This window comes from Antennarius striatus, chromosome 1 (assembly GCF_040054535.1).
Source record: "Antennarius striatus isolate MH-2024 chromosome 1, ASM4005453v1, whole genome shotgun sequence".
NCBI lineage: Eukaryota > Metazoa > Chordata > Actinopteri > Lophiiformes > Antennariidae > Antennarius > Antennarius striatus.
The window spans coordinates 28457697-28473031 of NC_090776.1; the positions used below are offsets into that span (position 1 = coordinate 28457697).

At 38.3% G+C, this 15335-nt stretch overlaps 1 protein-coding gene across 1 annotated transcript in view; it reads right to left on the minus strand.

Moving 5' to 3' along the window:
* Positions 1–389: 389 nt before the first annotated feature.
* Positions 390–15335, minus strand: part of LOC137592655 (protein unc-13 homolog C) — an 81825-nt gene continuing 66879 nt past the window's right edge. The window contains exons 29-33 of the mRNA XM_068310964.1: positions 13073–13153; positions 9956–10103; positions 7492–7584; positions 5143–5302; positions 390–1964 (exon numbers count right to left, since the gene is read on the minus strand). Coding sequence (XP_068167065.1) covers positions 1679–1964; positions 5143–5302; positions 7492–7584; positions 9956–10103; positions 13073–13153 — 768 coding nt within the window. The 3' untranslated portion in view covers positions 390–1678. The remainder of the gene's footprint in view (positions 1965–5142; positions 5303–7491; positions 7585–9955; positions 10104–13072; positions 13154–15335) is intronic.

Genomic DNA, 15335 nt, shown 5'->3' on the forward strand with positions numbered 1-15335 from the left:
GAAATGTAACCATCTTTTCCATTTTTTTTGGACAGCATGCATTTGCTTAGAATATGACCAATTTTTACTACTTTTTAGCAATTGTCTCATTACAATAGTATTGATCGCATTGTGCTTTATGCTATAGGTCTACCTACCAATATACACTCTGCTGGTGAAGGCTGATACAAAAATATAAATTATAAATCTAGCATTACTTTTATTTTCTGCTATATACTTTTCAGCCTGTGGGTGTCAAGTGACTTTACAGAAACTAGCGCAGAACTGATCAGAGGAAACTCATCTGTATCACCAAAAAAAAGAGCTGATGGGAAAAGTCCTTGAAATGACCCAGAAATTTTAACACGTTTGCACATACTTTATGCACATTGAAGAAAAGTAGACTTTTGTACAATATCTCACTAAATATATTTACATGACATACAATTCGCCATCAGTGCAATACATAGGAATGTTGCATATTTACCAAATGTTAGACTCTTTCCTTTATGAAGAAATATAATTCCAATGACAGAAGCTGATATAACTTAGTGTGTAAAGTAACGTGCAACTTTCATATTGGTTAACAGCTTCACAGGAAATAAAAAAAATAAAATCTTACCACCCTATAATATGATCATATATTAAGCATTGAAAAAAATTAATAGCTCACATGTACATATATCTCTTCATACATGTAATGGATTGCTTTTGTACAAATATGTTATATAACTTTGGCAGTTTTTCAGGAACAAAGTTATTGGAAAAATATGAAACAATATCAAACTGTCTGCAATGTTACGTAAGCTTGCCTTCCAAAGCTTATGTTCACAGTGGTCATTCAGAAAGGTTGGAAGCTGATGGCTAAAAATAATGAAACATAAAACATTTCCATCCTTTCTGCTAAGACTGTAGCACTGGAGGCTGTCGTCACTTATTGTCATGGTTATAAAATTACAAACACCTATGAAGGTTTACATAGCAGTCATCGCCATAAAAAAACATGGTCTATTTTCAGGTTGACTTAAAATACAAATGGTTTGAAGGCAAGGACAAGACCTTGCTTGGTTGTTGTTGTGGAATCATGGGAGAGACATGAATGAGAAGAGGATGCACACAACTGTGCTGTGTGGAAGAACATGTGAAGCCAAAAACCGAGGGTGCAAAATGAATGACGTTGCAACAATCAAAACGCCACACGGTCAGAAAGGACTTACACCGGACAAAATAATCAAGCAAATTTCAGACATACTAAGTTCACCATAATTCATATACGTTTGTTCTGTTCTTTTTTATACTGGTTTGGCACTTTATTGGAACAAATCTCTGTCCAAAAAGACTAAATGTTGTACAAAAGGTATTTCATGTCTCATTAACATAACTTGTAGAATATAGTACTTAATAGTAAGCATACGGTAAGTAAACACTTGTACATACTGTAGTTTTAAAATCAACATTCCAACAGATGTTTTACACACATGCACAAAAACAAACAAACACAACTCTCGTTCTCTCTCTCTTTTCCTCCTCTATCTTGCTGCCTTGTCACATTTGGGCTTCCTCTGCTTTAGTGACAATCTCATTATCAAGCTTCTATCCAGAACGAACAAGTGTTGTTAATGCTTTGCCTCCTTTTGTTTCTTCATTTCTTCATTTCTCACAGACAACACAACTCTTAATACTGCATCTATGTTCGACATTACGACACTTCCTCTGCTGAGCGTGTATCTGTCTTGAGACGTACAAACTCTTTGGCCACCTCATCGTTGGTCCTTTGAGAGAGTATCCTCATGATGGTGAGGCCAGTTTCATCCATCGAGACACTCTTCATCAAGGGGTAGCAGGCAGAGCAGCTGCCCTTGTCCGCCAGCTCTCGGAGCTGGATGACCGTCATGCCGATAATGCGATCCTCACGAGCAAAGCAGTAGTCCTTTACCGAGACGTGCAGCTCATAGGCCTCTGGACCGTGTTCGTTACTCAGAACACTGAAAGAAATGACACAGGATGATCAGGAATGTTCAGATATGTATGCATGATCCAAAAGTGTCTACTGTAAGTTTACTTTTGCCTTGTGAAGTAAAATTTGTCTTTGTGAAACCATTGCAATGGCTCCCAAACCTGCTGCTGTATTAATGTCAGTATGGGGAGGGTTCATAAGTTAAACGTAAATAATAAAATAAATATTTGGTCGCTTTATCGAGGGTTGTCATTTTTTGCTGATGTCCCTGGAACACATTAACCGCAGGTAATGAGGGATTACTGTACTGTGTGTTTTTTGTTTAGTCTGTTAAAGTATGACATATTGACTTTCATATTTTTTTTCGTTAAAAATTTATTGAAAAACACAAATTATAATATGAAAGCCTTGAACATGAATAAATGCCTTTGGACATTGACATTCAGCTATGTTCACAGCTGAATGTACTAAGTCACTCAGAGACTCAGTAGGAGAACTTGGTGACATTTCCACGTTATTCAGTATTTGCAGCTGTGTTTGGACAATCCAGTCATGCTACTCTGGGCGGCAGTGGCTCAGCGGTAAAGCGGCAGAGCAGTAGAGTGGGTCACCCAATGTTCCGAGATTGGCAGATCGATTCCCACTTTCGCCCCAGCCGCCTGGAGTATGAGCTGACAGTGGGAGGTATCAGCTGACCTCCTGAGCACTGCCGAAGCGCCTTTGAGCAAGGCACTGCCCTCCTTTACAAGTTGCTCATTTGGGGCTCACCGTGTAGAGCTGCCCATCACTCTACCTTCCCCTGCATGCCTACAGGCGCCCTGTGTGTGTTTGTGCGTGTTACAGGGGCCTGTACATACTAACATACAGTATCTGCATGTATTTGTTCTAGAGTGTGTTTGTAATTTCCATCCAGGGATTACTAAAGTATACAAAATTTAAAAAAAAAAAGTTTCGTAAGAGAAATGATTGTTTCTATTTGAATGAAGTTTTGTAACTTTGCTCAAAAAAAGAAAAAAGGACTATATGTATGCAGCACAGGGCCTAGACTGGTCACACTTGTGTTGCAACTCTAAAGATCACTTTACCCTCTGTTACTTTTTTGAATCAGCTTGGGGAATTACAGCCCATAAACTGAATTGAACAGAGTATAGATTGCAAGGAGTCACTTTCCCTCCTTCAACTGTTCAAGTAGAGTGCGAGCAGAAGTGCAGCTAAAGCAATCACATGGTTTTCACTACTAAGAACAAATGGAAACCCAGTTACTTCAAGGTGTTATTGGTGTGCTACTGTATATAAGATGCTAAAGGCTGTGTGCACTGAATTATAATGGGTATAAGACAGTAGATATAGAGTAATATGATGCATATAGAATGCCTGTTGCATGCAGGCATGTAAAATGCAGATAATGATCTTCTTCTCATCCTTTCGGCTGTCCCGTCAGGGATCGCCACATTATGTCATCTTTTTTTCATGTCAGCCTATCTATTTGTATCCACCTTGGCTGTTTATCTGATGAACTCATTTCTGATCCTATCCAACCTAGTCACTCCTAGGGAGAACCTCAACATCTTCATTTCCGCCAACTCCAGTTCGGCTTACTGTCCTTGTTTCAGCGACATTGTCTCAAATCCGTACACCATGGCTGATCTCACTACTGTCTTATAAACTTTGCCCTTCATTCTAGCAGAGACTCTTCTGTCAGGTAAGATACCTGCCACTTTCTTTCCACTCCAGCCTGCTGGTCTGTATCTTTACCTCCTTACCACACTCGCTGTTGCTCTGGACTGTTACCCCCAAGCATTTTAAGTCCTCCACCTAGTCAAAAAGTGAGGCTCCATGTAGCCTCACTTTTCCTTCATCACTCCTTGTTTATGCACAACAATTCTGTTTTACTTTGTCTAATCTTCATTCTTCCTCTCCAACACAAGCCACCACCTCTCTTAATGTTCCTCCACCTACCTAACATACTTCTCTGCCACTCCAGACTTCCTCATGTAATACCACAGTTCCTCTCTGGGTGCCCTGTAATAGACTGTCTCTGGATCTACAAAAATCAACACCCTCAAGGCAAGTAATGCACATTTTCCTATTCATGAAACCATATTTTTCTTACAGATATTCACTTCTGTCCTGAGTCTAGCCTCTACTACTCCCATAACTTCATTGTGTGACTCATCAACTTTATGCCTCTATACTTCCCACAACTCTTCACATCACCTTTGTTCTTAAAAATGATCACTGGCACACTCTTCCTCCATTCCTCAGGCATCTTCTCACTCATTAGATTTCTGTTGAACAACCTGGTCAAAAACTCCACAGACACCTCTCCTAGATGTTTCTATAAATACACAGGAATGTAATCCAGACAATCTGCCTTCCCATTCTTCAACCTCATTAATGCCATTCTAACTTCACCCTGGTACACCAAACTTGCACCTTCTACTTCACCTTCTCTCTCATTTTCCGTATTCATCAACTTCTCAAAGTATTTCTTCCATGTAACCCATACACCGCTGGCACCAGTTACCACATTTCTATCTTTATCTTAATCACCCTAACCTGCTGCAGATCCCTTCCCTTCTCGATCCTTCTGTCTGGCCAACCTGTAGAAATCTTTTTCTCCTTCCAAGGTGTCCAACTTGGCATATTTGTCAACACATACTTCTTGTTTGGCCTTTGCCACCTTTACTTTGGCTCTACGTTTAATCTCAATGTATTGTCATCTCCTCTCCTTGGTCCTCTCAGTGTCCCACCACTCCTTCGCTAGCCTCATTCCTTGTATGGTTTCTTGTATTTTAGGGTTTCACTACCAAGTTTCCTTCTACCCTCTCATACTAGAAGACCCCAAGTACTCTCAGGCCTGTTTCTCTGATCACCTTGGTTGTGGTCCCATCTTTTTGAAGCCTCCCCTGTCCACCAATAGCCTGTCTCACCTGTTGTCTAAAAGCCGCACGACACTCACCCTTTCTCAACCTCCGCCACATGGTTCTCCGCACTGCCTTTGTCTTTTTGACCTTCTTCCCCACTACCAGTTTCATCTTACACACCCCCATCCTGGGATGGTGGTGTGAGAGCCACACTCTCCTCTACCACTACCTCCCACTAAGGCAATTAATAAAGTACAAAATGAAGCATTTGTTTTAAAACAACATTTACTCCTTTTCTCCCCAAGTCTGTTACTAATACAAGGGAGAATAAATACTCACTATTGGAATGTTTCATTGTACTTTGGTGACCAATTGTTATTCTTGGTCTTGGTGCTGAATTTGCGTTTTTTATCAGCAAGGTGTGGCCCCAGGGCGTTGACCTCTACAAACGGCCGGAACATAGCATTGGTTTGCCAGATGAGATTGTTCACTGCGACCACTGAGAAATGCAGAAAGAAATTTATTAGCAACATTTTTGATATGGTCTTTAAACACAAAGGATTAAACATAATACAATATTATACGTATACAATATACAATATGGGTTGGAATATTATATGCAGAATTTTTTTCAATCTAGAAAGACACATCAGAGCAGAATCTTTTATTTCCTTATCTTCTTGGTGGCTGCCAAGAGTAATTTTGCAAAAAGCATAAAAATAAAAATGGCCAATGAAAAGAAATTAAAAAAATGGTGTGGAAACTAATTACAGAGACATTAAACTGTAGCCTTCCAGTCTGCTATAATGGGTTCTGCTTTAATAGAAACATCAATATATGATTGCCATAGTAACTGGTAATCATATTGTAATGTTACCGCTGCTGGCTGATTACAGCTGATTACCAGCTGCAGTGCATATGGTGTTACCACAGGAGGAAGAACAGATGTCATTGCTCTTATGTATATTTTTTCCTCCAACTTGCGAAAGACATGAACACAAAACAAAATGTTAAATAGTAATTGAGCTTTAGCTTCCTTTCTCCCATCTGAAGAAGTCATATCATGCTGCCTATGCAAAACAAACGCAAAACAAACACATCAGCATATGACGTGTCCATTCGGCGAGTCAAGAGTAGCTCACTGGTACAAGAACAATTTTCAGAGAAAACATGGAAAACTTAAAAACAGGATTTTTCAAAAAAATCAAGCAAAGGCCCATTATTATCATTATTATTATTATTATTATTATTATTATTATTATTATTATTATTATTATTATTATTATTATTATTATTATTATTATTATTATCATTATCATTATTATCATTATTGTGTTATGATAGGTAAAGCAGGACTGTCTAGTTTAACAGATTTGCTTTAGACCAAAAATAGTGTACAGGCAACCACTAGCCAGACAGACATGTACAGACATACTAATGACTACATCTGTACATCAGATATGGGAGGTAAATATCCAACAGGAGACTGCCCATGACAACCACTTTACGTAGTGGGGCCTCGTGGGGATGTAGTGTGTGACATGTGCGATAAGTGGACTGACAGAGGGACCTCCACATGTGTGTGGCAGGGCAGCCAGCTGGTGGTTGAAGCCAACCAGCCACGGTCAAATGCTGTCACAATCTCCTTGCCAGAAGCAAATTAATGGTTCGTTGTTGAGATTTCTGTGAGATACCTGCACTGCAGCTAAACTATCAGCTCAGGAAGGCCGAGGGGCTACCTCCTGTGCAGGATCGTGTGCATTCATTTATTTGTCACTGCAGGAGTGTCAATACAAAACTGCAACCCAGCTGTTTATTGCAGGGGTTTGTGGTGCCTCCATTGCCGTCAGAGGTACAGTTCGGAAACATTTATTCATACTGAAAAATACAAGTGTTGCCAGCACAAGCTTGTGTAGGTGATATGTCTCAATCAGCAAATTTGATAGTGTTTTTTGCAGACTCAAGAGCAAGGGCTCTGACCATAGAACATTTACATTCTTACATACGTTTTTATATTTTTAATTGCTGTATATGAGCAGCTGGTACCACTTTAGAATGCATGTTTTCTGGTAATGGACACAATGGGCAAAACATTTTTCATTTAGAAGCTGAATGATTTACCCATTTGCCACTCCAGATGAAATGTCTGAAGATCAATTATAGATTAATTATGTTGTCCACAAATTTATTTTGGTGCTATTAATTTTTTTTTTTGACAATGTTGTTTTTGAGGTAGAAAAGAAACCACTGAATCATTACATTTTTAATCAAAATCTGTCTTTACGGAAAGTTCACAAATTAGCAGAAAGGAGAAAACTATTTGGATTTCTTGAATGGCTCAGTGAATGTTGACCTGCTGAAGCCACTACAAGAAAAGTCAAGGGACTTGTCTTGGCACCATAAAAAATACAGACAATCTGGGTGAATAGATCATGAGGGTTAGGCATTTTTACATGCTCAGCAACTATAGACATCGTTCAAAGCATGTGCAGTATAACCCCCACATGTGTTGGTGGTAATTTTGTTTCAAAGCATATTCAAAACTGTAAAAAAAAAAATAAAAAAAAAAGCAGTTGAGATTACCAGTCAAATGGACAATTGAGAGCTGACAATGATTAGTCCTTCAACATGTATAAGTGTTTGGATAGAAATCTCAAAAGAGCATTTCTGAGTATAGGAAAATCTCACCCTTCACGCTGACTTTGTGCTCTCCAGTGCCAGGATGAGAGATGAGATTCACTTGCATCGACACCTCCCCCACCGATCCATTGGATGACTGGCCTGGACAAGCACCAAAACAACAACAGAATTAGAGTCAGGCCAAATAAAAATGAGAGAGAATAAAGTACCGACGTGTGAGGGAGCCAGGAAGAGTGAGAGAGAAATTAAACAGAGAAAGAGAGGGAATGGAAGGAAAGTTTTTAGATATTAAAGCTTAAAAACACTGAAAGACAGACAGTTTTTACATCCCGCTTCAAAGCGGTGATGTATTACAATTGTTAGTGTTCGTGTGTTCGTCCGTTAATCCCTCCGTTAGTTAGTCCACCAAACATCTTCGCAGATAGAAAGATCAAACAAAAAGCACATTAATCAGACGGCAAAGGGGATGAAAATGAGATGATGACCTTGTCCTTGAGAAAACATGGAGCCTCAAATTTCAACTTTTGTACACTCAGGAACCGGTTAAGATAGAAAGACGAGGGAGAAGGCCATTATGAGTAAGACCGTAGCTCAAAGCTATTGCTTAGACCTATGCGAGCAGGTCAGGGTAAAATTTTGAATTCAGGGGTGTCGCGGGATGTTGCAGTCTCTGACTGCCTTGTTGTTGTTTTTTAACTGGAGGCTGAACAGAAACAATTTGAGAAAAAAGAGTCAAATGATTTGAGAGATCACTCAAATAAACCAACAAAAATTTTTTTAAAAAAACAAATAAACCAGAGAAGTGGTAGAGAGAGGACAAGACAGGATAAAAACATGTAAAAGAGAAAATACCCTTTTGAGCAATCACAACAGTATTACACTTTCAATCACTGAGGCACATGTCGTCCCTGGGAAACATTACAAACTGATTGCTCTCTGTGAGTCTCTTTTTGCATCACACATGGTCTAACCCATTATGGGTGCCTCTAAATAATGCCTTGCGTTTCACTGAGTCTGGTGCAAACAGTTGGGAGGCAAGAATCAGTACGTTTGATGGAGGAACATTTTCATCCAATATCTAATCAATACATGACAAACATGCAGTGCCCATTACTGCTGGTAATGAAGAAACAAGCTTCTGATTTATTCTAATGATGCCCTGAGAGGTTTGGGGAGGGCACAAACACATTAATGCTGCAGAATTAAGCTCTGGACTGCTGAAAAATTAGCAGAGCAAAAGCCGCAGCCCTCCTCATTTATCAACAAACCTACAGCAAGAAAGATTTTGCATGTTTGTTTCAGAAAGCAGTAGTTGTCAGTTTGTGCCTTCATGAAATAATAATCTGGCATGCACACAGCAGATGGGGTGAGTGTCAGTGTGAGTGACATGAGAGAGCAGAGCGTGAATGCGATGAACGGTGCATAAGGATGAGATAAGGGAAGGCTGGAGTCCATAAAGAAGGTGCAATAAGAAGGTTCAACGGATATAGTGTGAAAAAAAACCCCAGATAAGGTAGACGATTATGAATATTATTGTCAAGATTCAGTTTAATCCTTGAAATTTATTTTTGTGAATTTGTTCTGCTTTTAAATGACAATGACATCACCCTTGATGCAGACAAAGGGACAATTAACAGAAGGTTAAAAGTAGTCATTAAAAGTAGAAGGCGGTAACTCATTGAAAAAGTGTTGCATGAAGTAACAAGCTTGTTTTTTAATTATATTTCCATTCAAGCAGAAAGAATCTTCCTCATCTCAATGACTATCAAACAGACAGAAAGGCACATGTGTGCTTTAGAAAGCACACTTGGCTGGAATAGACTAGTGCACGGTCTAAATGTGTCACTGGCAGAGCACAGGGGTCGGTGATTAATGGATCAGTGTCCAATGTGCTATATCAAACATCCCCACACTGTTTACTGACCTAATGCACATCAAACACCTCACTAGTCCCACTTATAGACATCAGATTAAATTACCTTAAAACAAGAGTGACAACATACTGTGAACTCAGAAGGGGCAAGAATTGGATGGGATGTGATCGAACGGTATGGGATGAAGGGATAGGATATGAAGAAGAGAAACATCTCAAAATATCACATATTGACATTGTGCACATGCGCCCCTCAGCCAGTCTTTGTCAGTGATACGCCAACCGGGTCCACTGACTGCCTGGCCAAATAGCTTTCTGCCATTATCAGCCTTGTTCTATAATGATCTGTTCTGCAATGCTGAACTCAGTGACGCAACAAATAGCTCAAAGATTCAACACTTCATTGGACTGAATTCTTTCTGTTTACCTGAATGCATTCTGCCTTCATACAGAGGGAACCAGGGCAAGACTGATTACTTTAGTCTACACCTGCAATATTCCACACACTCTGTATTTGGCCCACATACTGTGATCTAAAAAAACTAAATCTTACGGGAGAAATGCTCTTTTGTTTTTGGCTTTTAGATATTCAAACAATGCCACTCCCCAAGCAACACCAATACCATTTCAACTTCTTACCTTGAGTGGTTTGGGTGCATATATATTTCTTGATCAAGGCATCTGTAGGTTGAGTGTAAAGGCTGAGAGCATATTTGAGAGACTTCATGTCGGGGCTCTTTTCAAGGAAAGTTTTCTTCAATCCGTTTCCTCCAGCATGGAAGTATTGCTGCATAAATAAAATGACAGATTGGTTCAGAGTTCTAATTGTCCGAAATAAAGAACATTTGGAGTAGATTTGAACACGATGGCAAAGCTTACAGCTTATAGTTAACTGAAAAAGAAGCCAAGGACATTATTGTCTGTATGGATCTTACAAAAAGCACACACAAAGAGGACGAAAGAGCAGTAATAGCTACGTTTCTAACTAATTACCATGTATTTAAACCTGAAACCCATGTTTGGATGGTTAATACCCATTTGAGCTGATAAGTCTTACATTGTAGGACAGACAAGGCTTTGCCTGCTTTTCTAATGCTGTCACCACTCCCACAAATGGAAGGTTGGAGGGTGGCCATGGACAGATCTGACTAAGAAAGAAGGCGTTGAATAGCTATAGGTTCTAATGTGTGCTTGCTATGGTCTTCTGTAGCTCTTCTCAACAACCTCTAATTATTACAGGAGTAACAGAGGGGGTCTATAGTGTTCATCCTGAATTATTTGTTTTAAACCAAGTTAAAGTAGTTGCTACCAAACAGTTTTTTCCCCCTTATTTGTTTCCTTTATACCGTTATGGGAAAATTATATGTTTCGATAACAATTGTGAGTGTTGGTTTGTTTGTCTGTTTTGTTTCTAGCAGGAATATTGAAATGGTCAATGGATTTTTGATTAAACATCTCAGAGCAGTATTCTACTCTCTATCTCTTCATGGCTTTATTTTTAATTGATTAAATTATAATTCCATTTATTTGTCCTTGAAGCTTATGTGGGGTTCACACTTTTTGCCTTGGGTTATGAAAGAGTGATGAAATCTGCACAAACAACTATTCATACCAGTATCACAGACAATCTTGAAAAAATTCCATCTCATACTAAATCCAATTATCTTTAACAACTAAGGTTTCAGGTTCAATTAACTCAAAATCATAAGTACTGTAATATAATACTTTGTAAATTGTGCCTCATGTCAATGCCTCTGTAGGCTAGTGCATGTACTGTTCTCATTATCCAAGGCATTCATTTTCAAAGATTAAAGTTTAGTCTAAGGAACTAAATGTACTCAAGGCCTATAGCTGTGCACTGCGTTCAGGCTACATAATGGACTTTCTTTAGAAAATAGACTTGCTTTGTTTTTTTATTATGGCATGCACCATCGGAGTAATTTTTGGTATTATTGTATAGTTTATTTGTATAAACTATAGTTTTTACAGTTTATTTTATAGTTTACTGTATAGTTTATTTGTACTATAGTTGCACTTTGTTGTCACAAACTAATTCACCAACATGACAAACATGTCCAATAAATCAGATTTAAAAGCATAAACATGCTGAGGCAAATCTTGCACATCGCTCATGGATATTTTTATTTCAAGCAACCACAAACTTAATTATGCACAACTTTAAGTTTACAACATACCAGGCTGTATGTAACTGTGTTGGTGTTAGCTATTTGAGGACCTGTAGCTTTTTTGCACTTGTGTGTTGGCATATATTTTCATCCCTGGAGGCTGGAACTTCTGCTGTTTCTGCTATATATTAAATATGATACAGAAAAGTGCCTGCAAAGCACTTCATGACCTGTTCAACCAACTCTCCTGTGGTATTTCTGAGCTGTACTAATTGCCTGTTACAAATACTGAAAAAGAATCTCAGACTCGATGTACACATAAGTTCTTGTATAATCTCATTTTGTGTGTCCCCCCAGTGGCACATTAGCACAACCCTAGTATTGCCGATTTAAAAATGGAGCCTGTTCTCAAATTGTTTTAAGAATAACAACCACGCGGTGGTATATTAGCATTTCGCTTCATACTATCTTCTAGAGGTTCAGGGCATTTTTACATATTTGTGAATACTGTTTACACCTTCTCAGGTAATAGACTCGTGGCATTGTGCCATGACTTTTAAACGCTGGAACTATAGCCTTTTCTTGTACTTTGGTACCGGCGCATACTGTTATGACATATATATTGTCTTATCAAGAATCATCAATACCTTTCATATAAGTTCTATAAAAAGTAGATTTTTTTAAAAAATGATCATTACAAATTAATGTTACAGGCGTGTTTTGTCAAATTTGGATGAATTACACTTATGTCTCCTTATGTCTTTTTTTTATGACATCAAAATAAAATGGACACAATACAGCATACATTTCCACCAAGGCCCAACACTTAATGCATGTGTGCCAAATAAATCACCACTAAAAGGATCCTCAGAATAACCCCCAAAAAAGTAATGATCTGTGTCTTTTTTCTTTTTTTTTGATGTAACTTCAAATTCAGCAGTTATTATTTCTGGACAATAAGAACTGCTGCTCTTTTACAAGGTTCCACGGTAATCTGTCAATTTGTTAAGGTGTAACTAACCAATCATAAAATAACCCTCATTGTATTATTTTTCAGAATAAGTGAAATCAAAAATCAAGCAATTATAATGAATCAATTCCAGGATGCAATGCTGCATGTACAACCCTACTAACACAACTCATCAAAATACATCCAGTATTTTGTGTTTAATAGAAGGGAATGGTGAAAGAACCCTTACTATGTTTTATGTAATTCTGTTAATACACAATCAAATGTATTTACAAATAGACTATATGATCACTTAACCATTATGACAGAATTAAATATATACACCCCTTTGAGATTTAACTGTACAGTTCCTGTGAAGCACGTAAACATTTGTCCACAATCAATATTCTCCTTGTCCATGAAAATGCTTGCATACAAGTGAAAGACGCTAGAAAATATAAGAAAGGGGTTGATAACATTGAGGCTCAAGATCCAAGAAGAGCATCTAAGCCAGTGCAATCCATTTTACTGTGTCCTTGATTTACAAATTTACAAATTTTCCATTTAATTTTACTTGCAAATCTCTGCTTTGCTATGCCTTGTGTGCCTCTCTTGTCTTTTTGAAAGGTCAGGTTTAGTCTCTCGCTGTACACCCAACAGGATAATCAACATAAAACTCACCTTGATGGTGGGAAGTACAAGGTCCATGGCTGCACACTGTCGTGGAGTCAGACTTCTGGCTTCCTCTCGAATGACATGCTCCTAGAGTTACAGCATATAAAGTCAAGCGCTCTAAAGTTGGCAAAAAAGTCTCATTCAGATGTTAAGAATTACAATAAAATATAGCATTGCTGTTGCACCAACTCAGAAAATCTATTTTAATCATGAGAACTGTTTTTTTGTCAATTCTAATTAAAAATTATTTAAAGTTGTGTATCCACAGTAACAAATTAAATTGATGACAATGCATTATTTCCCAAGTGTCTCCCTTTCACAGTATATAGGACTTTGCATTGATGTTATGATTTAGTTTCAGGGGAAACTAAATCACAGATGTAAAAAAAAAAAAAGACCAAGTTTGATACTGGTCTATAAAATTTCCTGCGTCTGGCCTCTCTGAGCCTGAAACACTTGAAAACCTTTCGTATCTTCAGAGCTCAGACAAAGAACACGTCATCCATTAAATTACCTGTAGAGGAAACACACTAATAGGTCTTTTGAATTCAGATATCAATTTAATCATCAAAAATCTCAATTTTGAGATTTAGTGTGGGATTTAAAATATTCAATACAAATTTTCATCTTAGATTTGATCTGTTTTTGAAATTGCATTAGACTCATTTGACTGGTATTCAATTAGTTCAATGAGAAGAAAACAGTGTAATGGCGAGCTCCCAAAAATAGCAAATGACTGCAGGAAGGAAGAAACACTTTTGTCTAATGAAAACATTATGATTCAGATACAGGAAGACTGATAGTTAAATGATAAACTAAGGTTCTTTCTTTGGTTTTGTACCATTTGTATTGGAAGAATTCTCTCCTTTACGTTCAAAAGAGGAACAAATCAGCCATTACAAGTGCTTATTTGTAACATATCTATTTGGGTAGATAAGTGCAGGCATGAAATGACCATGGGATTTGTGAAGGTCAAAATGATGTGATAGTAGACTAAGTGGTGCTGCACTATTTGTTCCACACAAACAACAAATCGACCTGTGTAACACTGTTCCTCCACGTTCTGAAGATTACTGGTCATAATACTGTAATATGTAAGAGGATAATGCACCACTTTAATGCTTTCAGAAGGGGACAGAAGCATCCATCTGTTTACTGACGTACGTTCCCTCAAAGGACGTCTGACACACACACATCTCAAACATGAGCGAGAACATGCCACTGAATAAATGCGGATAAACATATATTCACCTTGCATCCACTGTGCAACTCAGTGATGAAATATTTCGAGTTACCGTCATATCATAGCTGTTAGTGAAACCACAGTGCAACCACTGATCCACTCTAGTGCCTTTATACAATGAGCTGGAGAAATTAAACATCCTCAGTTTATGTCAGCACTTTGATACCAGCGTGTCAAATAGACCATTGGGTTCCGCTGTACAATGCAAACACCTACAATAGATTACATGAATATTCATCCAAATGTAGCAATCCATCAAACCAAATTATATTACCAAGAGAGCACAGAAATGTGCAGGTGTTAAATGACAAAACTATTTGGTCTAGAGACGGTGTCGCTGAGGGAAAAGACAGCAGGCAGAGCTGGAGGTGGCAGAGATGAAGATGCTGAGGTTCTCTCTGGGAGTGACCAGGATGGATAGGATCAGGAATGAGTACATCAGAGGGACAGCACATGTTAGAGGTTCTGGAGATAAAGTCAGAGAGGCCAGACTGAGATGGTTTGGACATGTCCAGAGGAGAGATAGTGAATATATTGGTAGAAGGATGCTGAGTTTTGAACTGCCAGGCAGGAGGCCTAGAGGAAGACCAAAGAGGAGGTTTATGGATGTAGTGAAAGAGGACATGAAGGTAGTTGGTGTGAGAGAAGAGGATGAGAAGACAGGGTTAGATGGAGGCAACTGATTCGCTGTGGCGACCCCTGAAGGGAAAAGCCCAAAGGAAAAGAAGAAGAAGATGAGATGGAATACCAACTTCTTTTATTAATTTTGATCATTATTTGATATGTGTAATGTCAGGGTATGTTTCATTTGGTTGCCTATCTTTAAAAAAAAACACCTAAAAATACTGTATATGAAATATATGTAATACATAGCATACAGTATATACTGTATCATGTTCATCATAATTAGAGCTCTCAGTACAGGTGTGGGAATAATCTTTACAGAAATGACAGTGAGTAAGCTGGCATTTGTGGAATCCCTTTGGAATCCAACATTACATGTTCAGACATTACTCGCTTTAAGCG